We start from the raw sequence: 25245 nt of genomic DNA on the forward strand, positions 1-25245 counted from the left end.
AGCTTCAAAATCTACACATAAGACAACCAAAGTCTTAAGATGTTAAATTAACATGCCTGATATTGCCAAGTACTTAACGAAGGAAGACAGGGAAGAATAGAATCCAAGTATTCTGACTCTCATTTCAGGAATTTTATGTGGCACCATGTTGGGAGAGACTTTTAAGTGAGCTACCATGTTGATTCCTTAGGAAAAGTCTTCTACTTGGTACTTAAAGTAATATATTTCACAAGAAAGAAGCTTTGCTTTTCTTATGTAAATCAATGAGAAAATAAGATTTACTCAATAAATTAAATGATTAACCATAATGAAAAATTTTGCCAAGTAGAGATAAGGTCTCTGGGTGAATAATACAATTTATGAAAATTAGAGCGTTTCAGGGTTAGAATAAACCTTAACTAATCTATGTACACTCACCGGAACGATCAAGCGTACCCACAAGAAGAACAGCAATGAATCCAAACCCCAAATTTCTATGTTTTGGGACTTTGTAAACTGCGTTGACTTATAAAAAACAGACATTATTTCCTTAGTGCTTCTATAATCCAAGCATTAAGCTACTGTTTATTTAAAAGCCTCATAACAAAATTGTGAAGAAAGTATTATTATTAATCCTATTTTACTGATAGCATCATTGAAGAGAAGTCAAAGTTGTACATGTTAACATTGCTTGTATGAGATTGGATTTCAATATGCTTAAATATCCTTCATTCGTATCTATCATACCATATTGTTGTCTAGCAAGTCAGTCAAGGTGGACATCACAGGCAGCCATAAGGGCACTGGAGTCAGGCTGCCTGGGGTCAAATTCAGTCTTTACTACATACTAACTGTGTGACTCTGGGTAAGTTACTTAACCTCCCTGTGCTTACCATTTTCTTTCCTATAATATGGCAGTGGGGCTATGGTGAAGAATTCTAAGTATTTGGCTTGTACTAAGTACTCAGTAAATGCTAGCTACTATTACCAAGGGTCAAGCAATCAACTCAAGCAGAAGCAGTCCTCTTGGTTGTCCTGGGCACAGCAAAATCAGTTTATTAACTCTACCCTCCCTAATCTCCTTGTCTGTAGGCTCTCCATCTGGTGGGAGGAAGACAATCCAGCTTCTCTAGTGTTTCTCAAAGAAGTCATATATTTCTCCTGTTAAGGTAAACATCTCCCCGTGCCAGAACTTCCTTGGAGGTATCAGCCTCTCCTTCTCCCAGGGGTTTTCAGTATAACTTTATAAATGAGTAAGGGAAATATTTGAAGATGGTAACAAGACTGTAAAATTGAAAACCAAATCAAAGTCACTGTAAGAAACTCTGAATACCATACTTCTAATTAAGAAACGTGTTGTTTAAAGCAGTGGTTCTCAAAAGTGGATGAACATTAACCCAGAAAGCTCTGAGGGTTTGGGTTAAAGTTGGGATGACCTGGAACAAATTACATCAGGATCTCTGGGGTTGGAACTGAGGCATCAAGTTTTGGGTGTTTTTTAAATCTCCCTAGAAGATTCTAATGTGCAGCCAAGGTTGAGAATCTCTGATTTAATACTACCAAGTTAAAAAAAAATGTCCAAAGTTTGAGTCTGGAAATCTATATTTTCAGAAAACAACCCAGGTAATACTGATGATTGGCCATATTGGGAGTCACTGGTTTAGAACATGTAATACCTCAATAAAATAGCTTAGGGCCTATATTTACAGTTTTGAAGTATAAGGAAACATTGCCAATAGAGCTTTCAGACAAAAAAATAGTTGGAAATAGTTTGGATTCCAGATCATGAACCTGGGAATAATTTCTTAAGATCTCACTATTTACTCACTTCTAAACAATATACAGGAATTGGAGGTTTAAGGTGAAGTTTAAATGTGTGTTTTTGCTACCATTATACTTAAACCATAACCCTTAACACTGAACCAATGTAATTTGTTTTTTACCTACCAGGAATTATTTCCATAGGCAAATTGTATGAAACTCAGCCTTTATAATACAGAAGCGACAGCACAAAGAATCACAGCTATGTAGCAACCAAGCAAAAACAGTGCTGATTTATGAAACTTCACAGACTTAGAAATAGAAACAAAGCACTAAATATTCATGAAACCTCATACAGTGCTTGCACATAAGCTACATCTCAGTGATTTGTAACTTAGTTTTAGGCAAAAAATAATAACCTGAGCACATCCAAACATATGGAGCCTCTCAAGTGTTAGGTTTCACTAATTTTTGGTCTTATTTTGAATCATAAATAAATTATGAACATGCTGTAAATGGTTGGCCATAATGTAAACCTGCCAAAGAAAAGTAAACAAAGATTTCATCAGCAAAGCAAGAGAGTAACTATGAAAAGAAGGATTAATGAAAATCTTCTTGGATTTTAATGTTTTAGAAAGTGATAAAAGCTCTTTAAAGACACAGACACAATTGAAAGAAGCAAGTAAAATTCTGTCATTCAACAAAGCGACATCATAAACCCACCATGCAAAGAGTTAAAGAAAACAATCTGTGCCATGTACTGTTCAGATTAATCATAAATTCAAGATATAATCTGATAGCTAATACAATAATCGAGGGAATCTTAAATTTCAATGAGTTACCTTGCCAGTTTTGGTTCCAGTTTCATAATATAATTATCCCAATTTTATTTAACAATACAAATGACAGACGCAGACTTCAAACACAAATGCTATGCCTATAATCCACATTGAAAGTGGAAAGATTAAAAACATACCACTGATAAAATCAAATAATTCAACCCAAAGTCTGTTTTTTCATTTCAGACACAATTCTATTTAAAAGAAATATAATTCGATTAATTGCTAAAAATTCATTCTTCTTATACTTTTTGCATCCATTTTTTTTTCCTTCAATATGTGATAAACCATGATCAGCCGAAGTAGCTCTGAAACACAGGGCAGTTCTGTAACAACTGTTAAAAAAAACTTGCTTGAATGGAAAAAAAATTACAATCAAGGTATACCCTTTTGTATGTGTTTGTGAAGGAAGGGTGTTTGTTTTTAAATGACCTTAGTTCACCTGTGAAACAAGTAAGTGCTCAGAGATAATGTATCACCTCCACTGAAATGCTTTCGTTTTTAAAAAAGCAAATGTGATATTGGAGTGCCTAAATAGTTAAGCATTAGGAATGTGAGGTGATACATCCAGAATAATACTACACTGGTCAGACCCACGTGAGCACAAATTGTTTAGGTTCAGAGATTTAAGAGATGTGGAGAGCAGTAAAAATGATCAAAGGACTTAAAAATAGAACCTATAATGAAAGCCTTGACAAAATGAGATTTTTCAGCAAAGGAATTTTGTGATAATGGTTCTCAGGTATGTGAAGAGGATGATATCACCTGCTCTCCATCTTTACTGAGGAATGAATAAGCAAGAATAAGATTAACCTTCAGAGGAGTAGACTTAAGTGAGATAGAAGAGAATGTCTCAAATGAGTTATATTTTTGAAAGGAGCTCATCATCAAAAGGATCTGCAGAATTTCCTTCCCTGGAGATATGTATAAGTAAGATACATATTCTTGTTCAAAATATCTCAGTGATGTCTTGCTGGGAAGAAGACTCTTCTATCATGGAATCTCAGGACAGGAAGGTCATGTTTCCCAATCACCATTTATGGTCTCAAATTTACTAAGAATGGAGACTTACTATAAGAATTAAACATTGAAATAGTCAAAAGATTTTATGACCTGTAGTTAAATTATGCTTAATCCCTGTTAGATAAACTAAGGAAAATGGGAAACTATCTTCATTTAGCTAACTAGTAATTTTCTACATGGCTTTATGACTAAACTTTTTTTTTAAGGGACCTTACTCTACCCTTGCATGTGGAGAAAATCTGCTAATTAATGATGCATTAAGATGTCAGTGCCTTCCCAACTCTCACCTGACATAGGAATACTTGGGTGAAGACTCAGTCTAGTTAAAGATGTCAGATAGAACCATGCTGTCTCTGGAATAGGCATACTTTCAGCATGTGACCCTGTCATTACAGTTCACCCTCGATCCAGGGGAGAGATATGGATACAGCAATAATTTGCTGGTTTTATTACACTGCTGTTGTCCCTCCAGGAGGAAGATAAATGGTAGTAAAAGAGGAATCTGGAGCAGGTCTCCATATAGACCAACTCTGCTTTCACTTTTCAAAATTTGCAATGCCTCTCTGTATTCTGCACACATAAATAGCTAACATTTATAAAGTACATATTGTGATATACATATAACATATAAAGTATTGTTACTGATGGCTCATATTTGTTCTGCTTATTCAATCTTCACAATTCTAAGAGGCTGGTGCTGTTATTGTCGTCCCTTTTACAGATGAGGAAACTTTGTCCAAAGTCACTCAGATAGTCACTCAAATCCTAGCAGTCTGGCACCAGAGTCTATGTGCAAATTCGTAACTGTCCCTCTGCAATTGGATTAAACATAGAAAAAATAAAAAATCAACTATTTTCACTCTACTTCGTATACTTGGAAACACCATTAATCACTATTTTTCTAGACATCAAACACAGAGCAGAACTCTCCAAAGTTAGTGAAAATAAAATATTGCTTTAAGTATATATAATTTTCAAGAAATAAAATAGCTCATTGTCAGAAATTCATTTATCCACTGGCGAAACATCTTTTTTATGTCTACAAAAGGAGGAAAACAGATTGACACTAATAAGCTGTTTCTTGCTTTTCACTGTAGTTTATTTGAAATGAGAGTTCATGAATTGAATTGATAAGAAGCAAATTAACATATAAGGATATGAAGCAGAATGTATTTACACAAAAAATGACTGTTGGTGAAGTAAACTGCTAAAGTCAACAACAATCACAAGTAATATTTTTAAAGACAAATTACTAGAAAGTAGTGTATAGAATATACATTCATTATATATATTTAGTCTCTGTTATCACTGACCTGAAGTTTATCATAAATATAAGAATAACTTTGATTTCAAAGGTCCTAGCAGACATAGGAAAATCATGTTGGAACTGTAAATGATAGTTATTATCATGGCACAAACATACTCTAGCTAATTCAAAAAATGTGTCCCATTTCAAGGTGTCCCACAGTGAGCTATTTCTGACAATTTCTCAGACTACAGTTTCTGTTACCTATAAGTAGCCCGCAGACTCGTCCATTCCAGTCTCTTTATCAGCCACCATGATGCAGCCTCTGTTACCACTAACCTTCCTGAGATGACTGTCCCTGGGGAGCCAGGGACAGGTGTTCTCTGCCTGTGGCAATTGCTGCTTGCTTCCTCCACCATTCTGCCCTCAGAGAGGGAATATGAGCACAGGCTCACCAGAAATTCTTCATACAAGAGCTAAAACTAGCTATAATTATCTTAGGTTTCAGTTTTGTAGACTTCGTGGGTCAAGGGTGATGGAAGTTAAGGCCCAGGGCCTGCCCAAGGCGAGAAGTCTCATAGGAGACTTTCTACTCATTAAATTGGGACCCCAAAGCTCTCCATCTTCAGAATAACGGTGAACCAGAAGTAACCTGCCTCCATAGTCTGTAGGAGGGAGGGATGGCTCACTGGTGAGCATAGCAGACAGCAGAGAAAAATCACATGAGAAATGATTGGGAGTTGTGGATCCCTGAGAAGTTGTGACCTTAGGATATCCTCATGTAGTTTTGTAGTCTGGGGTTATATCACCTTGACAGTTCAGAGAAACTTAAGGTGGTCCCCAGACTAACAGCAACTCCATACAGGAGTCAGAAGCAAATTCTCTCTGGAAGAAGAAACTTTCATTCTAAATTTCAAAGAATTTCCTCAAATAAAATTTTATATGCCATAATGGTACATAGTTGAACATAAAAAAGCGCAGAAGAAAAAAGCCAGCATGAGCAAGAAAAATAGACAGCAGATAGAGATTCCAAAAACTTCAGACATTGGAGTTACCAGATGCGTCTTATGAAACAGCTATTATTTTATGTTTTAAAAAATAGTTTGAAATAAGAACAAGTTTGAAGATATTGAGTTCAGAGAACAATTAACTCTAAAAACTTCCCCAGTAGAACTTTAAAAGGACTAAACAAAAAGTCTTCAAATGAAAAATGTAATAACTAAAATTAAAAACTCAATAGTTATACACACACCTATTAGAATGACCAAAATTCAGAATAATGACAATACCAAATGCTAATGAGAATGTGGAGCTACAGGAATTTTATATATTGCTGGTGGGAATACAAGATCGTCCAGACACTTTTTGAAGACAGTTTGGCGCTTTTCTTTAAAAAAACTAAATATACTCTTACTATACGATCCAAAAATAACAATCCTTGATATTTACCCAAAGGAGTTGAAAATTTATGTCCATACAAAAACCTCCACACAGATGTTTATAGTAGTCTTATTCATAATTGCCAAAGCTTGGAAGCAACCAAGATGTCCTTCAGTAAGTGAATGGATACGTAACTATGACATATTCAGACAATGGAATACTATTCAGTGCCAGAAATAAGTGAGCTATCAAGTCATGAAAAAAACCTTTAATACATATTACTAAGTGAAAGAAGTCAATCTGAAAAAGCTATACATACTGCATAATGGCAATGGTGTGACATTCTGGAAAGGGCAAACGATGGAAACAACTAAAAATATCAGTGGTTGCTAGGGGTGAGAAGAGGAGGGGAGATAAGTAGGCAGAACACAGAGATTTTTAGGGGAGTGAAAATACCTTGTATGATACTATAATGATGGATACATATCATTATACGTTTGTCTAAACCTATGGGATGTACAACAGTAAAATGAACCCTAAGGTAATCTATGGACTTTGGGTGATTATGATGTGTCGATGTGGGTTCATCACTGGTTAAAAAAATGTATCATTTTGGTGAGTGATGCTGATAATAAGGGAGGCTATATGTGTGTGGGGGCAGGGGTACATTGGAAATCTCTATAACTCTGTCAAAATTTTCCCTCATATTGTGAGCCCAGGGAAAGATCAAAATTTGAAGTTCGGTTCCTAATGAGTGTGCATTGCTTTCACACACAGTAAAGTTGAAAAACTGTTAGTTGAACCATTGTAAGTTGGAGACACTGTACAATGGTTTCCTCCCAAAGGGCAACATCGTATCAAATTAAGCAAATATTTACTCTGTACAATACTTAGTATCATCATGGACAGTCAAATGGTTTTCAGAGTTTGACAAAAAGATCTTTCTCAGTGATAAATACTGTAAGAGATTCAAGAAGGGAGAACGGGATAATAAATAGGAGAGACTTTAAGTTTTATTCAATTCTTAGTGAGCTAATAGGTAGAAATTCATTTTTAGACGTTCAAATGTCTAACGGATTTTTTTAAATCCCCAAATAACGAGAATTCCCATCTTATCTGTATTTGTCAACATATTTTAAAATACACGTATTTTAAGTTGAAGTGTGTGCAAATACAGTTCTTAAAGAGTTATATGATATTTGAAAGCAATATTCATATGTAGAAAAGAAGAACATGAAAAAATCTAGGAGCAAAATAAAATATGCCACATTACAAGGGCTAATGAAATGAGTAAAGCAAAATAAGTCAACTATATCTTTTATTTTCCCAAATGGCTAAATAAATATTGATGATATATATAAACCAGCAGTTCTCAAAAGTCCGGTCACCAGAACAGTAACATTAGCATTACCTGGTGTCGTAAGAAACATGAAATCTGGGACTCCCCTCCAGACCTGCTAATCAACAGCTCTGGGGATGGGGCTCAGGAATCTGCATCTAACACTCCCTACTGGGGGTCCTGATGCCCTTGAAGTTAGAGAACCACTGAACCATTTCAAACCACACTGTACTCAATTTTTATTTACATGAACGGACAACTGGTTTTCTTGTTTATTATGAAGATTAACTAAATGGTCACAATGGAACAGAAAAAATAAAATATGTCTAAAGTATGTTTGAATAGCATAAATGGAGCTTGCCTTTTATCAAAATATAATTAACATGAGTATCTTTTTACTAATTTCATAAAACCAGTATTCTCTATTAAAAAGGAAAGATCCATTATCAATAACAGCTTTTAAAAGTTTAAAATATTTCACATTAGGGAGATATTTTCTTATTTGCAGTTTACTAGTTATGGAATCTCTCCATATATTGTCTCATCTGTCATTATAATTATATATTATTCAGCACACCTAAACTCATTGTTATTCCAAGACTGTTATTTCATACTAAGATTTTTAAGTTCACTAGAATTTTTTTCCTTAAATCCAGAAGTATGTTTCAGAAATACCCTCATGAGTCTAGCATAATACTCAGAACTAAAGTCCCATTTCTAAGTCACAAAATATTCTATTTGTTTCACTCAGCTTTATTTACCTAATCATCATCTTCACATCTATCGTATAAAATGACAGATTTCCAACTAAAAGCTCAGTAAACACACACAGTACTCAACTTTAATTGCAAACAATCACAAAACAAACTTTAAAGCATTTCTACCCATGTAAAGCTCTGTGGGAAATTGTTTTCTCAAAGTATTGTGGATGATTATGAACAAAATAAATGAGGTAAGGTAATGTTACAATAATGATCTGGAACTGTGAGTCAAATGAGTAAGATTAAAGCACAAAGAGACTCTTCCTAATAAACAAGCAGATAACTGCTGGAAAGGAAAATATGTTCCTTTTTGAGATTAACTGCCAAATATTCTCAACCTACACAAAGCTGTCATAAAGGACATCTAAATCTGTCCTTTTTGTAACATGTGTTGTGACAAGATTTGACAGTTTATCAAAGAACTATAATTGCCACCTAAACATCTAGCATTTTGTCATCCGCAAGTGTGTTTAGTGAAAGCATTTATTTTCCTTAAAATACAACCATTTTTCTCCACTTTCTGAAAGAACTGACTGAGTTTCTTTTCTCCTTAGGTGATCAAGCTGCATCACGGCTCTCTTTGAATTATTTATGTTGGAACTGTGAAGGGTAAAAAAAAAAAAAAAAAAAAAATCAGTAAAGCAAGAAACTATTACCAAGGTAATATATATCTATATTCTGAATATTGACTCAAAAGACCTTCAGAACACAGCAATTCTCACAGATCCATAGAGATGACGTTTTAAATATGCTTTCCTTGGGAAAGAGAAAGATAAGGCATTTTCTCTGTATCACAATTTCTGTTTCCAGAGTAATTTATTAAGAAATGATGTCTTAAATAGACAGAATGTGTTGTTCGATAGGCATCATTCCTACCTCAAGCTTTTATCAGAAACAGTGATAAGATAGATGTCTTCAACCTTCAGAGACTAGAATAAACAGGAGCTAATTCCCCTTGCAATAGATTCATGTAATGGAAATATCAGAGGAATGAAGATATTTCCATAACACTACTAATTGTTCATTTTTTTCTGGAAATAATTTTTAAAAGTAAGAGAATTTTTCAGTATCAGCTTTGAGGTTTTATTCTTTGTTGTAGTTGTTTGATAAAAGAGTAAAACTTTTGTTCAAAAATTTCTGCACAACTTTTCGACTTTTTCTTCATTCTGATAAACCTCAAAGGAAAGGGCTGGAAGTGGTATAGTGAGAAAAGCCCTATTTGGAAATTCAGGGATCCCAGATTCTAGTTCACACCCAGCCTGCAATAAGCTGTTAGATCCCAGGCAACTTGCTTCATTTCTCTGGGCCTTCGCTCGCTGTCTGTGAACTGGAATGTTAGACTGGGTGGTTTCTAAGGCCATTTCCATCTTTAATATTTTATGATTCTAGACAAAGCCCTGAAACTGTGAGGTGTTGCAACAGCCAGAGCGTGGAGCAAAAATAGCAGCAACACAAAAATTTCTTTTTAACACCTCAAGGAAAATGTAACCGACTATCGGTTTTTAATGTTTATATTAGCGTTCAGTCCTATTTAGGTAGTAATAAGTCTATTTAAAAATCTGTTTTGTTTTTCTTTAAAAACTGAAAAATGTTTGACATATTGAGAACACCAAGCGAAAAATCATTTTAATCTGCAAGTACTTTTTAATGCTCCTAAATTAAGCCACAGAATTTTCTTTAGAACTCACAGTATATAGTCTGGCTGAGGATGAGAATTATAAAGTATAGGTGGGGCTGTTGATTTTATGAAGGAAAGAACATGAATGAAGCGTGGACTGAAATGAGCCCCCACAAGCCAAAGAGTTTCAACTGAGGAGAAAAGCAGTTGATGTCAGGGAGAGGTGTGATTGGATCAGCAGCAGCACATTTTGATTTAGCCTATTTGACTTAGCTGTTTAAATGGCTTTATAATAATAGTACATTCAATATATAAAAACACTCTTTTCTAGCAGTGTGTTTTACAGACTTAGCCAAGTCTTACCTATTTCTGTTGCCTCTCCCATTCCTTACCTTATTCCTGAGCTTATCCTATCCATGAACTCAACCCAGGGGGGAAGCTCAAAAGTGGGGTGAGAAAGTATATTCAACAAATTATTTAGTAATTTCAAAATATTTTAAAATGATTATTTAGTTTTAGAGTGAATCAAAATATCCCAGAACAAAATGTCAGACACACAATTAGCAGGATAAAACTTTATGATCTCTGTCTGATGCCTCCATTTTTTTATGACAGTCTGTTATTGAAATTCCTGTTATCTATGGTCCCTTCCATTCTTATCCCATTACTCCAACTCCCAATGCACTTTGGAAGCTGTGTGCTTAAAATTTGCTAACAATTATTTATTCATCATAGACATTTTTGTTGGTATTTTTAATTATAAAAGTAATGGAAGCTCAAATACTGCATTAACAGAGGTCAAAAAAATGTGATAGTCCTATATCCCAACTCCCACCAGCCTACTTCCCTGTGCAAAGATAATCATAATAATAAGGACTTCCATAATGATTTGATCTTTGACTATTACTTAATTTTAAATATATAAATACCATACTATGCATATTTTTATGAATGGGTTTTTTACATTTAAAAATATCTCAGAGATACTTTCATATGGCCACACACAAATCAGTTTTTTATATGGCTACCTGTGTTTATACAATACTTTATCTCATAATTTATCTACTGACAGACATTTGTTAGTTTCTAGGTTTTGCTTTTATAAGCAGTTCTAGAGAAGTTACTGCCATTCACCGTCTTATACCCTGTGAGTGGTGCGACACCTGACACACAGAACATCTCAGGAAATACTGACTGAATGGATTAATACAGCAAGAAATACTGTTATCGATGTATTTTGGGGGTGCTTGTGAATACTTTTATTAAGTAGATTCCTAGAGGTGGACACACGGAAAGGTTATGTGTGAAATTTCCCTTGCAAAATCTACACACACACATTTCATTAGAATAGAAGGGATTACCTATCATATAATTTTGGTCTACGTGGTGTGTGAAAATAATTGGCATCTTCTTGATTACTAGCATTTTTTCATGTTTTTTTCTGGGTTTTTTTCCCTGTAAATTGATTATTTATACCATTTTCAAACTCTTTTTTGACTGTCTTTTTCTTACCCAGTTGGAAGAACTCTGTCTAAAACCCACTTCAGACACTTTCTCCAGTCCGTATGTTTCCTTTCAAACTTAGATGTCTTTTGCTTTGCAGAAATTTTATATTTATATTTATTTTTAATGTGTTTTATGTTGATTTTATTATATTTATATTTTCGCATATTTAAATTTAAGCATCCTTTGGAAATTAATACAGGCAATAATAGAAGAAAAGAAAAAAAAAGACCCATGAACTAAAGAAAGGTTTGATTCTTTAGTTTTAAAGTGTAAAGTGGGTGTCAGGGAGGAATTATTTTAAAGACCCAGGGACAATTTAGAGCAGCGCAGGACGGGCCAGAACCCTAAAGGCCGAGTAACAGCCGGAAGCCGTCAGTTACAGTCTGCAGTCTCCAGCACCCAACCAAGCGCCCAGAGGAGTCTCTGGTCTGATTTCCATTCCTGTCTCAGCGGTAGGGGTGATCACTGGCCATAGAGAGGCTAGGGTCATTGCCCAAAATGCCAAATTTCAAAATCTTCAGCTGCAGCTCCCGCCAGGACTTATCTCAGAAAGTTGCCGACCGCCTGGACCTGGAGCCAAGCAAGGTGGTGACCAAGAAATTCAGCAGCCAGGAGACCTGCGTGGAAATTGGAGAGAGTGTGCGAGGAGAGGATGTCTACATAGTGCAGAGTGGTTGCGGCGAAATCAACGACAACCTGATGGAGCTTTTGATCGTGATTAATGCCTGCAAGATTGCTTCAGCCAGCCGGGTTACCACGGTCATCCCGTGCTTCCCATATGTCCGGCAGGATAAGAAGGATAAGAGCCGGGCCCCCATCTCCGCCAAGCTTGTTGCAAATATGCTGTCCATAGAGGGTGCGGATCACATCATCACCATGGACCTACATGTTTCTCAAATTCAGGGCTTTTTTGATATCCCAGTAGATAATTTGTATGCAGAGCCAGCTGTCCTGAAGTGGATAAAGGAGAGTATCTCTCAGTGGAGGAACTGCACAATTGTCTCCCCAGATGCTGGTGGAGCTAAGAGAGTGACCTCCATTGCAGACAGATTGAATGTGGACTTTGCCTTGATTCACAAAGAACGGAAGAAAGCCAATGAAGTGGACCAAATGGTACTAGTGGGAGATGTGAAGGGTCGTGTGACTGTCCTTGTGGATGACATGGCTGACACTTGTGGTACAATCTGTCATGCAGCTGACAAACTTCTCTCAGCTGGAGCCACCAGAGTTTGTGCGATTTTGACTCATGGAATCTTTTCTGGCCCAGCCATTACTCACATTAACAGTGCATGCCTTGAAGCAGTAGTAGTCACCAATACCATACCTCAGGAGGATAAGATAAAGCATTGCTCCAAAATACAGGTGATCGACATCTCCATGATCCTTGCAGAAGACATCAGAAGAACTCACAATGGGGAATCTGTTTCCTACCTATTCAGCCATGTCCCGTTATGATAGGATAACACTGGAGTTATTGTATTTTAAATAAAATAAATACAAATATACTCTGACCATTGTTTTTCCTCAATATTTAATGAAAAGTTCAGCAGAAGACCCACCTTGCTCCAGTGTGTCTTTCTACATCCCACATCATGTATCTTAGATGTTTATTTTAAACTGGGGAAAAACAGATTGAGAATAATTGCTGGGAATTCCTATCTGGGTTGTTTCATTCTGGCTTTTTTTGACAATTTTGTGAGCCTTGCAGTTTCAACTACAGTTGAGCTGCTGATTTCAGGCTTTGAACATGCTGTGTGGGAGTGTTTGAAGGTAATTGGGGAGACAGACTACTTTACATGTGAATGCTTCAGGGTTTACTTTGTTCAGAATAGCTAGCAATGCAGCCAACTCAATCCACCACCCCTACAACCCACTTCTATTCCCCATATCCTGGACCCCACTTCCCCATTTGTGACAGGTTTTCCAAGAGCTGTGCTAAATTCCATCCAGAGTCCTGGGCAACTCAAATCTAGTTCACTTAGTTGCTGACCCACCTAAAGGCAAGAGCAGTAGCTTTCAGCTTGAAGAATCATTGGGTAAGATCATGAGAAAAGGTTGCAAAGTGCAGTAAATGCATCTTGAGAGGGAGAAGACAAATCATGACCACCTGTTCAGAGACGGTGGATCTTGGATTCTCCATTGTACCTATTTTTGATTTAGCTTTACTTCCAACCATCTTGACGTTTTCCTGGCCAAACATCCTGCTGGGTCCAAATGATCAGTGTGTCAGTCTTCTGGAAAGTAAATCCACTCTCTAAAATTTACACTTGATGCTTTTGCTGTAGCTTAATCTTAGCCTACTAACCACAATGGTAGTAGATTTTAAGTGGTGTCCTACTGTCGCAATGGTGGTAGATTTTAGGTGGTGTTGTAGCACCTTTTAATTAAGCATTTACTTTTAATCTTTCTTCCTTGACTTTGGTTGGTCTCTCAGATGACCTCAGATTTATATTTAAAAATTTATGTTATTGTCTTTTGTAGGGGAAACCAATAAAATGCCTGCATGTATGTGAGAAAAAGAATGTCCATGTTTGGGAATACCATGAAATTTATGATCTTCAAGAAAATTCAGACAGGCCCTGAAAGTTTCTAAAAGGTAAAACATAAACAAGATAGTTTTAAAGAAACAATATTCAAATTGCTGTCAGACTTTTCATTTGACCTCTCAGGTAACAAGCAAAAGAGGACAATATTTTTGCAGTTCTAAAGAAATATTCTTTTTAACCTAGCTTTCTGTACTCAGCCAAAGTATCATTTAAATTTGAAGGCAAAATTAAGACATTTTTATACAGTAAAGGACTCGAAAACTTTACTATCATAAATTCTTCCTGAAAGTATCCACTTGAGGATGCCAAAAAAAAAAAAAATAGTACAACTAAGAGGAATAGATGGAATAAAAGAGATAATGTTGAGTAAAGAAAGAAGTGAAACTGATAGAAAAAGTTTTTCATGAAATTATTGTGAAGGTTATCACAATTATTAAGATAAAACTAACATAAAAATTGAGCCACAATATAAAGCAAATTATTTAAAAATCTGTAAAGAAAATTCCAGATGATATCCACAAAACATGGGAGACTAGGAGAGTTTAGGGTTAATCAAAGTACATTAATGATCTTATCTAGTTTGGGAAGGAGGTTACTGACACCGATGATTGACATTATAGAAAAAAAGAGTTTAAGTATGTTTTCTAAATTCAAGGACAAGCAAGAGAAGAAAATAATGGGGTAAGTTACTTCCAAACTCCTAGACAGGAAAAAAAATGGCAATGGACATTGTAAAGGTGGACAATGAACAAAGTAAACACATCTAGCTGAAGATAGGAAATAAATGAGGAAGAAAACAGATCAAATAAAAAATACCAAATATATGTTATCACAACTAAAGTCAATATGTTAAAGTTAATTTTATAAGAGCTAAATTCTCAGAATGAGTAGCAAAAATATCTAATGATATGCTGTTTATGGAAGACATATCTAAACCAAAATTTGGGTATAAAGGATGATGAAAAATACCAAGTAAATGCTGACAAAGAGAAGTTAGGAATGATTCTTTCAAAGTAAAAACAAAATGTGTTTCACTGACTAACCCTCCTGCCGATAAGTTACAACCATTATGAATCTTGGTGCACTTAAAAATTCAACACTGGAATAGAAGAAGAAAAATAAAACAGTAAGAATATAAGGAGAAATGCATAATCTATGTTAAGAGAGGGAAATTTTAACAAAACTCTCAAATAATTTTAAAAGATAGGATTTAAATAATTCTATACCACAATTTAACAACTATACATGGAAATAAAATAATTTACATTTTCCAGCATGAATGAAAACATAATATTAAAAATATAACAGGTCACAAAAGATCTTCATAAAATTTTAAGAAGAAATTTATAAAGACCATATATAGTAAAGTAAAGTGGATTTACTACAATTATCTTGACAATATTGTGAAAAAATTAAACTTTCAGTAAAATAGTAATAGAATGAAGCTTGCTTGATCTGATAAAGAAAATTAACTAGAGACCTACAAAGACACAATTATGAAGCATTGAAAATGTTCCCATTAGAATTAGGCAAATTTCCAAGCAAGTGGAATAAGGCAAGAAAAAGAAAAGAGCTAGCAATACTGAAAGAAAAAATGAGACAAAACTGTCATTATTTGCAAATGTCATGACTGTCAACAAAAAATCCAGCAATCAAAAGAGAAGCTATTCCTACAAGAGGTCAATAAAGTGACTATATATCAGATAAGTTAAAAAATGGTCTTTTCTAAATAGCAACAAAACATAGTTGAAAAATATAATTGAAAAAAAAGTTTCCACAACCTAGAGCAATATAACCAGTAATAAACTCAAAAACTACAGGACTAGTATTAAAAAAATTAGCCAAAATACATAGAAAATACCTAAATAAATATATTACAAACCTGGAGTTGAAGAACAATATGAATGTTTCCTCAAATCATCTAGTCAGTATAAACCAAGCAAAAATGCAAATAGGATTTTTAAAAAGACAACTTGGTAAGCCTTTCTTAAAGCTTATCTAGAAAAATAAGAGATCAAACATATTCAAGATCTTTTTGAAGATGTTTGTGTACTACAATATATTAAAACATTATAAAGCTACGGTAATAAAATTGTTGTATAGATGCAAGAATGCACATGCGAATTAAAAAATATTGTGGAATTTAGATTCCTGAAACAGACCCATGTATACTTACAGGAATTTAGTACACACATACCCTATTTAATGAAAAGAGTGTGTTACTGGAAAAAGAAGCATAATTGAATCAATTCTATAGTAGAATCACTATCACAAAGTCCCTATGGAGACGCTTTCCTGATATCCTGCCTTGGCAACCACTCTTACAATCTACTCACATTCTCTGAAATGGGAGATGAGACTCCTGCCATAGTTTATTTGTTTTGTTTTGTTTTTCCCCTAAGTATCTTCATAGAATTGTTGATCAATCAGATCATAGTGATGCTTATAATGGGCTTATTAGTTAGTTGTCATTTATCAATATCTAGCTCCTTGATGATCTTTACTTTCTGCTTCCTTGATTATATCATGGAAAGCACCTCTAACCTCTTTAAAACTTCCACTGTAAGTACCATTGTAACACTGTTACCTTGTTTATATGAAACATAACCAATATTATTTTTACAACATAAGCAGTCATTTTGGACAGACTGTTCTCAGGATACAAAATATATGACAAAGGTCATAGCATAGTAAATAACACAGCTGCAGCTCCTGGTTAGCAAAGTAGCAGGTTCCCTAGCTGAAAGCTATAGTGTGCTTATGCTTATTGGCTGAAAACTGCTTTATACAGTCAATCATACTACATACCAGCTCATACCTCTGGCAAAACTGGCATATCTTGTCATTAGGTAAATAATGCACTGATCAATCAATGATGCTGGATAACTGACTATTAATTGGAACACTAGTTTTTTCTCATCTTTAAATTATGAACAAAAATAAACTCCAGAAGGAATGATTGCAAAGAACAAAACTGTAAAATGCTGGAAGAGAACGTAGAATAACTTATATACTCTTGTAATGGAGAATTTGTAAAGTGTTATAGAAGATAAAATTGAGACATAACTTCTGGGATTCTACAGGCAGAAAATGGGCTGATAGAGCTACTCAGTTACAAACACGTGCTACCCATTGAGAAGAAGAATGAATAACCCCAAGGGCAGAGCTGCCAAAAGTGGTGCAGAGGTGGGCGGGGCCATTGAGAGTGGCCTAGAGGCTGACTGAGCTGCTGCTGCGAGCCCTGAGGTTGAGGGAGCCACTGCCAAAGGCCAGTAGGCTGGAATGTGGACCCTGTGAGTCGAACATCAAGCCACAGAGGATTATTTTCAGGCCTTAAAACCTAGTGAAATTTGCTCTTCTGAATTTCAAACTTGCTTGGGATGGGCAACTCTTTTATTCTTTAACAATTTCTCTTTCCTAGAATGAGAATGTTATCCTGTGCCTGTCCCACCATTGTATTTTGGAAGCCGACAACTTATTTTCTGTGTTCACAGGTCCACAGATGGAGAAGAGTTTTCCTCCAGGATGGTTCATACCCAGAATTTCACTTGTACCTGATTCAGATGATTTAATGATGAGATTTGGGACTTTCGAGCTGATGACATTTAAATGAGATTTTGAACTAGAGGTGATGTTGTAATGGGCTGAGAATTAGGGGGATATTAAGGGTGAGGTGAGTGTGTTTTGTATGTGGAACAGATGTGAATTTGCCAGGGGCTAGAGAGCAGATTGTAGTGAGTTGAGTAGAGGCCTCCCCCTCAAAAAGATATATCCATGTCTTAACCCCAGGAGCCTTTTTTTGATAAGGTGTCCTTATTTAGATAAAGGGTTCTTATAGATGTAATAAAATTCAGGATTTCTAGGTGAGATCATCCTGGATTTAAAGTAGGGCTTTAAAACAATGACAAGCGTCCTTATAAGTGAAAAGCAGAGAAAGATCTGAGAGACACAGAGAAGGCAGTATAAAGATGGAGGCCAATAATGGAGGGACGAATCTACAAGCCAAGAAATGTCAAGGACTGTGGCAATCATCAGAAGCTAGGTAGAGGCATGGAGCAGATTCTCCCACAGAACCTCCAGTAAGCACCAAGTTTACGGACACCTTGATTTCAGACTTTTGTCCTACAAAACTGAGAGAATTGATTTCTGTTGTTTTAAGCCACCTAGTTTGTGGCAACTTGTCACTGGTGTCATGGGAAATGAATACAGATTTCATATCCAGAAGAGGGAAGCTGCTGTAACTAATGCCTTAAAATGTGGGAGTGGCTTTGGAATTAGTTATTGGGAAGAGGCTTGGAAGAATTTTGAAGTGCATGATAATAAAGGCCTAGATCCCTTCGAAGAGAGTGTTGGTAGAAATAGAAACATGAAAGGAGACTCTAGTGAGAGCTCAGAAGGGTGTGAAGTAGATGATGTGACTCATGGATTCAATCTAATCTCAGCAGAAGGCAAGAGTAGAGATAGTTATCCAGGAAGGATCGGTGAGGAACCCTCTTATCTAATGGTGGAGACCCCATGCCAGCACAAAATCAAAAGGAATAGAGACAGGATAAAATGAATGAGTACTATCATATCTTCTGGGGGCCATTATTCAACCCACTACACTGCATCTTTTTCCTTCTCTATTTTCTTTTAGATTCTCTATTAGATGGGTATTATATCTTCTGGATATATCTTCCCTATCTTAGAAGTTTACTCATATTTTTCATCATTTTATTCTTTGTCACTGGATTCATGGAGAATTCTTTAATTTGAACCTCCAGTTTAATTCTGTCTCCAGTTAATTCTATTATTAATTATTATTATTATTATTAATTAGATTATTAATCTTATCTCTGAATTTCCTTTCAATATCAGCAAACATGCTTTTAATTTTCAGATACTCTATTTCTTTTCCTTAGCAGCCTCTCTTTTTTGTGGTTGATACCATTGATATTATTTTTCATTTTATGGAATGTAATATCTGAATTCTCTTGGTAGATATTAACTATTCTTATGTATTAGCTGTTTTATTGAGAATGTACATAATGGAGAGAAGGAAGTATAGCAGGCAACCTTTCCTTTGTGGTGGATATTTTGACTTCTGGCTGCAAAATTTCCTAGCTATTGGGGTGACCATAACTTACTTTAGATAGTGCACAGCTTTTCAATCCTAAAAGCCTACCCTGAAATTCTCACTCACTTCCAAGAACTGTACTCATAAATTGTCCTTTGTGGAAACATTCTGAATTCCACTGGTCTGAAAGTTGGAGACAGTCACAACCGTTCCATTGCTTTTTAATATATACATTCAATTCAATAAATTGCTCATAGACCCTTCCCTCTCTCAAATCCAATACCCTTTTTGAGAACTTTTCTAGAAATTTGCTACAAAATTTCCTTATTTGGGGATCATGTCTTTAATCTCTATGAACTTCCAGTTCTTTAGTTCTATTGGGATATGTTGGCAGTTGGTTTCAATATACTTGATATCAACTGGGAAATGTTTGTTTTTCTGATCTTTTGATGGTTTCCCTTCTGGCTAAATAAATATTTATTTGTTTGTTTCTATTGACCTTCCTCATTCTCCTTGATCTTTCTAAAAACCATTACAAAATTGATAACTATTTTCTTATCAAATACCTTCTTCACTTGACTTTTTATAACACTATAATATAGGGGCTTTTCTCTCAATTCTTGGCTCCTCTCAAACTTCTTTGCCTCCATCCCACTGACACAGCTCATACTCAGCCACTGTGGGCAAATATGGAGGGCTGAGCCCTCTTCATATCACTAATGTCTAAGGTAGGCACTTGCTTACCCTAATGTCCTCCAGATTCCCTCTGCAATTCTACCAAATTTATTCCTAAAATGTTACTTTCATTACCTTAATCCCATAATCAAAAAACACATTTTTTCATTGTTTATAGGAAAATCTAGCCTTCATTTCAATACATAACCATCAAAATCTCGTCCACTATTCCCAATATAAACTTTCCACTCCATTCTTATTGGTCTATTCATTACCCTAGAAAACATGTGCAGCTCTCCACTGTAATTCCTCTGTGCCATTCACCGAACCTCCAATAACCTCTCTGTTATCCTCCACTTGACTAAATCTTACTTTTCTTCAAGGCCCACTTCTTTTACAAACATCTCAATATCTAACCTCTTTCTCTCGCCCATAAACTCATATTGCTTGCATCATTCTCTACAATGTTGCCTTCTCTCAGGAAATTAATTTGGGTAGTCATTAAGGATTGGGAATATTTCATATATCCTTTGTGTCTTCAAGATGCTTCATATGGAGGGGGGTATAGCTCAGTGGTAGAGTGCATGCCTATCATGTACAAGGTCCTAGGTTCAATCCCCCCATACCTCCATTTTAAAAAAAAGTCATTAAGATGCTTCATATAATGTTTAATACTAAGCGGTCAGGTATTATGCTTTGGTTGATTTTTGTTAATGATATAAACCTTATCTTAATGATAAAGTAAACTTAGAAATATTGAAGTAAGTGTCTTAAATACCAACCTAAAGATTTTTATTTAAAAAACAACAGGGAACTATTGTAGGTTTTTCAATATGTTTTCAGTTGATGACTGTTGGCAACGAAAATAGTACTTTCTGAAGAAAATGTGGCAGCATTGTGCAAAGTGAGCTAGACTACAAAGCCTGTGCAACTGAGAGATCAAATGTGTCCAGGTGGGTTCCATTTGGAGAAATTAGGGCTACATAATATTTTTTTAGATTTATAGTAAACGAAGAAGCCCTCATTTTCCTAATCCCTAATGCACACAGGGTTGTTTACAGGAATTCAGTCTGAGTATAAATTTCTAAATGTAATGCTGACAGTATCTCTTATCAGATGACATGATTAATGATGTTTTCTTCAGAGTGGCTTCAGTTAGTGTTTATTAAGATGCTTCCCAAATCCTAATGCCATTTCAAAGATACAGTCAGATGATTATACTTATGAGCACCCTGCAAGAATTAGAAAAGATAAGGCAGCGATTGAATGGTTTTAAATAATACATTTTGCTCAGATTTAATTATTATGCAACTAGTGGCTTTCTTCACTGTTTTTATACTCGTCATTGTTCTTTCTCTTCTAGGAAAACCATTACTTTCTTTACCCTGATTTCAGCACAGATGCTATGCACTGACTGGCATAACTCATTGCTTAGAGCTAGGAAAGACCCAGGAGCCTCCCTTTTACAACATTAAAGAGTCTGGTTGTCAGATAGGTAATGAGTTTGCTTCACAGACTTAAAATTGTGCTTTCCTTCCTCCTCCTTACTTACCATTTGGCTTTTTCACTTAATAGCCCTACCTTTTAAAAGGAGATTAGGGATATCAGTCCTGTGAAGGTCTTCAGGAATGATATAGCATGCAGGGGAACAGCAAAGGCAAAGACTTTGAGGCGGGAACATACACATGTTAGAGCAACAGAAAGAAGACCAGTCTGGCTGGAATAGAATGAGCAGGAGGAAAAGCAGAGTGAGGGTAAGTCTGTAAGTTGGGTGGAGCCGGATAAGATAGGTAAGCTATCACCTACTCTGAATTTCTTAGATCACCAGTCACCATCAAATTATCTGTTGTTTGCCCCTGGCCTATAAGTGCTCAAATCTCTACTAGGAAGATTGTGTCTTAAATTATTACTGCTTAATAAGTTAATATTTGTCCTTTACAGTCACTTTGTGACTACAAAAGCAATTCAAATCTCCCCAAACTTGCCAGATCATAAAATTCCTGACCTCCCACCCTTAACCTCCTGAATCTCCAGAGAGGAGGCCTGGGGAACAATATTTTTAAACAATTAACCTAGATGATTCTTACGATGAGGCAAGCTTAGGAAATATTAAGCCCTGCAAGTGAGATGAATAGAGAGGATTTTGAGTGTGGAAGGCAGTTTTGAGCAATAGCATCCCAATTACCTACTACTTTATTACTATTTGTGGCACTTCTAGCCAAACACATGGCACATGAATTGCCATTTTCCTCTCCCATGACCATGGTCTTCACCTCTGCTGGATCCCAAGGCTCCTTCCTGCTGACACGAGATATAACCTAAGATTTCTCCTCCTTGCAGGGATTCAGGCAGCCACTTCCTATTGAGAAGACCTGACATAGGAGATGAAACTTATATGACATCCCTCTTGTAGGATTATCTCTAGATCAGGGGGATTTCTCAGCTGATTTTTATTTTGAGTGATACTGAATTATTACATAGAAAAATGTATTTGTGTTTGGGGATTGATCTGTAGACATGATTTTGTTTTATTGCCTCAGAAGTATATATTGATGTAGATTTTGTAGCTGTAGTATCTATGAAAAATGGATTTTGAAATTTCTTTTATAGAAGATTATGTATATAGACATATTTCTGAAGTATAGGGAAGTGAAGATAAAAATGAGCTTTAGAATTATTTAGATCTTAATTTGAATTCTGGATGTGCTGCTTACCAGCTATATTACTACCCAGTTAATATATGGCTTTGAATCTCTGATTCCTCATCTCCATAATTGAGACAAAATATCTAACACAATTGCTGTGATTCAGGATGAACATGTGTGAAACAGCTAGAACAGTTTTGGTCACATGGTGTGCACATGAGATAAAGCCTAGATTTCCTCCTTTCCTTTGCTTGAAACAGAAATCTCCCTCTATTAATAGACTTGCTTTGAAGACTGTTTCCTGTGTTCCTCTATTTGGTAACAGAATTTGGATAGTATAATGTGGAAATTTTAAGAAATACTCTAAAATGTTATTTATTCAAAGTTTGATAACTTAGATGTAGTCAAACAAGCAAAATCCTCAATTAACCCTTCTTGATGTGTATAGGTGTATGCCCTAGACTTGTAAGGAAACCCTGGTAGAATTAAATGGGACCCTTAGCATCTTTAGTACAACATACTGAATTCCTGCAGACAAATGATGAAAAAATAAGCTCAAATAGGGGCCTCATTTACAAAAAAAATGTATGTCCTGGAGTTAATAAAGAATGGTCCAAAACTATACTTTCTGCTTCTTCAGGAAAGAGCAATGACTGTGAGTTCTGTGTAATCTTCAATTATTGAAGTAATGTTAAGTTGTGTGCAGTGCACTACCATGGTAAGTCAGGAAAGTTAAGTTAACTTAAGAAAAATGAATGTAAGAGGAGTGTTATGCCCCTAGAAGTTTCCCACAAAGCTTAAATAATCAGAAATGTAAATGAATCAGAACAATCCAATTTCTGGACATAATAGTTATTCAACATTTGACTAAAGTTTTTCCCACTTCTCTGCTTCCTCTGCCCCTCAGGCATGCATACTTCTTCAAAACATTGATCATTAGGCTAAAATGTCAAAAAGTTAAATTATTGGCTCTTGCTATCTGTATTATTGCATCAGTTCCAAGGGTCAACCCTAATTTTACATCTCCCACCTATCCTTCCTGGGCTACTCTCACAGCGATTTGCTGGTTTCTGAACTTGACAAAATCAGGATCAAAAGCTTTCTATCTGCAACCTGGTGTCGGCCTAGAATTAATCACAGTGATGCAGCAGCTGCCACAGTGGTTGGGCTCCCACGTGGCCTCTATTTCTTCTTTCCCATCTACGTAGCCTAGCCCAAGGTCTGCTGTGTGAGGACCAAGCCTCAGGTCTTGGCATTTCTTGCATTAGCACACTCTAACAAGCATCTGGCGTTAGCCATTAGACCAGGAGTTTCCTTTGTTACATCTCTTCTCCATATTCTGTCATCTCTGTGCTCTGGTTCCTGTTTGGACAAGGGCCCTACACTGCGCTCCAGGTGATATCAAGGCTCTAGAAGCATGCTGACGCTAGTGTCTGCATCCTTTCCTGAGGAGAAGCTTGGAATGGCTTCTCTCACACCTGCTGCATTTTCACATCTGTTCAGCTCTCTTGCAGCACCACCTAGATTTCCTGTCACTGTGTTCTGCCCATCACATCTTCTAATTCTGGCAGTTGCCAGTATCATACCCAAGCGTGCCTCTTGGATGCTGTGCTTTTGGTGCCCCATCTGGGCTGCTCTGTCACTTCCCATACCTTTACCTCTGCCACAGTGAGTAAGTAGCTTGCCAGCCAGCCTTGGCCTTGACCTGCTCCTCGATGAAATCTCCATGTGCTTTCTAACAAGGCAAACCTAAGCTGCATCTACTTCTTCCCCTGCCACTAATTATTACCTATATTTTTACCTCCATAAAGCTGACAGATGAATCTTCAAAGACATCTTTTTAATATCATTATTCTGATGCTGAAAGTCCCTATAATAGCTTCCTATTTTCTATTGCATTTAGCAAATTCTTCTTTTGGCTGTCAGGAGCCTCCCAGGATCCATCCAAATTTTCCAGTAATTCCCAAAATTCAGATATAACCTGCTCACTAGCCATGTCCTTTGCTTATACCATTGGTCCCCCATAGACTGCCCTCCTTTCTACATGCCTTGGCCCTAGTCATTGCTCAAAGACAAGCTCGAGAAGAAATCCCAACATAAAGCCTTTCCTGATTCCTCCAGCTATTTATACTGACCCAGTTTTTAACAATTTATTATTATTTCTTTCCTAGTCACTTCGTATGTTTCATTAGTCCTGACTTTCCTGAGAAGTATGGAAGGATTCTATAAGAAATGATCGTTTTCTCTACTCATGTATCCCTTACAGTGCTTGGGATGGTAACAGGAGGTGTGAAATAGACTGAGGAAACAAATTCTTTTGGTTTAAAAAGTGCCCTGTTGGCAAATCTTTTATTTCCATTGAAAACACACTGGTCACTAAGCTGAGGAGTGATTCAGTTATGTATGATGTAATGATTTGGTTATGTGATACTTTCCTCTGTCAAAGCTACCTACACATCGGAGAAATCATAAGGCAACTCTGCCTATATTAATCAGAAACAGAGGTGTTACAGTTGTGGAAACCTCTCTGGAATGGGAACTGGGATGGTACCTGCCTCATCTGAGTTAGAGGCCTGGGAATAACTGTTCCCTGATTGTTTTACTCGGAGAGAATTTCTCAGATACTTATTTCAAACAGGACAGAGGACTGAGGAAAGGTGGAGGAGGAGGAACTATGCTCCAGGGAAGAAAGAGAGAGAAAGATAAAGAGAGAGAGGAGGGTTGGTTGAGAAGAATGTCTATAAATGTTAAGATTCTTCTTCTCTGAACCAGTTAAGACTTTAATCAAAAGAGACAGGATAAGAGAGCCATGCCTAGCAACATTTATTTTGCTTATAGGCAGTGAAGTGCTGGCAAAGTTTTAACAACCAG

At 36.1% G+C, this 25245-nt stretch overlaps 1 protein-coding gene and 1 non-coding gene across 2 annotated transcripts; both read left to right on the plus strand.

The window, feature by feature from the left end:
• The first annotated feature begins 916 nt into the window (after nt 1-916).
• LOC105092888 (uncharacterized) lies at nt 917-18716 on the plus strand. Its single transcript, XR_010381786.1, has 4 exons — nt 917-1148; nt 8883-8988; nt 13934-14048; nt 17493-18716. It is a non-coding gene; the product is annotated as an uncharacterized LOC105092888 (transcript).
• PRPS1L1 (phosphoribosyl pyrophosphate synthetase 1 like 1) lies at nt 11599-12907 on the plus strand. The gene has a single exon (XM_031455009.2). The coding sequence runs from the start codon at nt 11951-11953 to the stop codon at nt 12905-12907; it is 957 nt and encodes a 318-aa protein (XP_031310869.1). The 5' UTR covers nt 11599-11950.
• Nucleotides 18717-25245: the final 6529 nt, after the last annotated feature.

The sequence above is a fragment of the Camelus dromedarius genome, chromosome 7 (genome assembly GCF_036321535.1).
Source record: "Camelus dromedarius isolate mCamDro1 chromosome 7, mCamDro1.pat, whole genome shotgun sequence".
NCBI classification, from domain to species: Eukaryota; Metazoa; Chordata; class Mammalia; order Artiodactyla; family Camelidae; genus Camelus; species Camelus dromedarius.

Coding starts and splice junctions, on each gene's coding strand:
- PRPS1L1 (XM_031455009.2), top strand. CDS start 11,951: ATGCCAAATTTCAAAATCTTCAGCTGCAGCTCCCGCCAGGACTTATCT.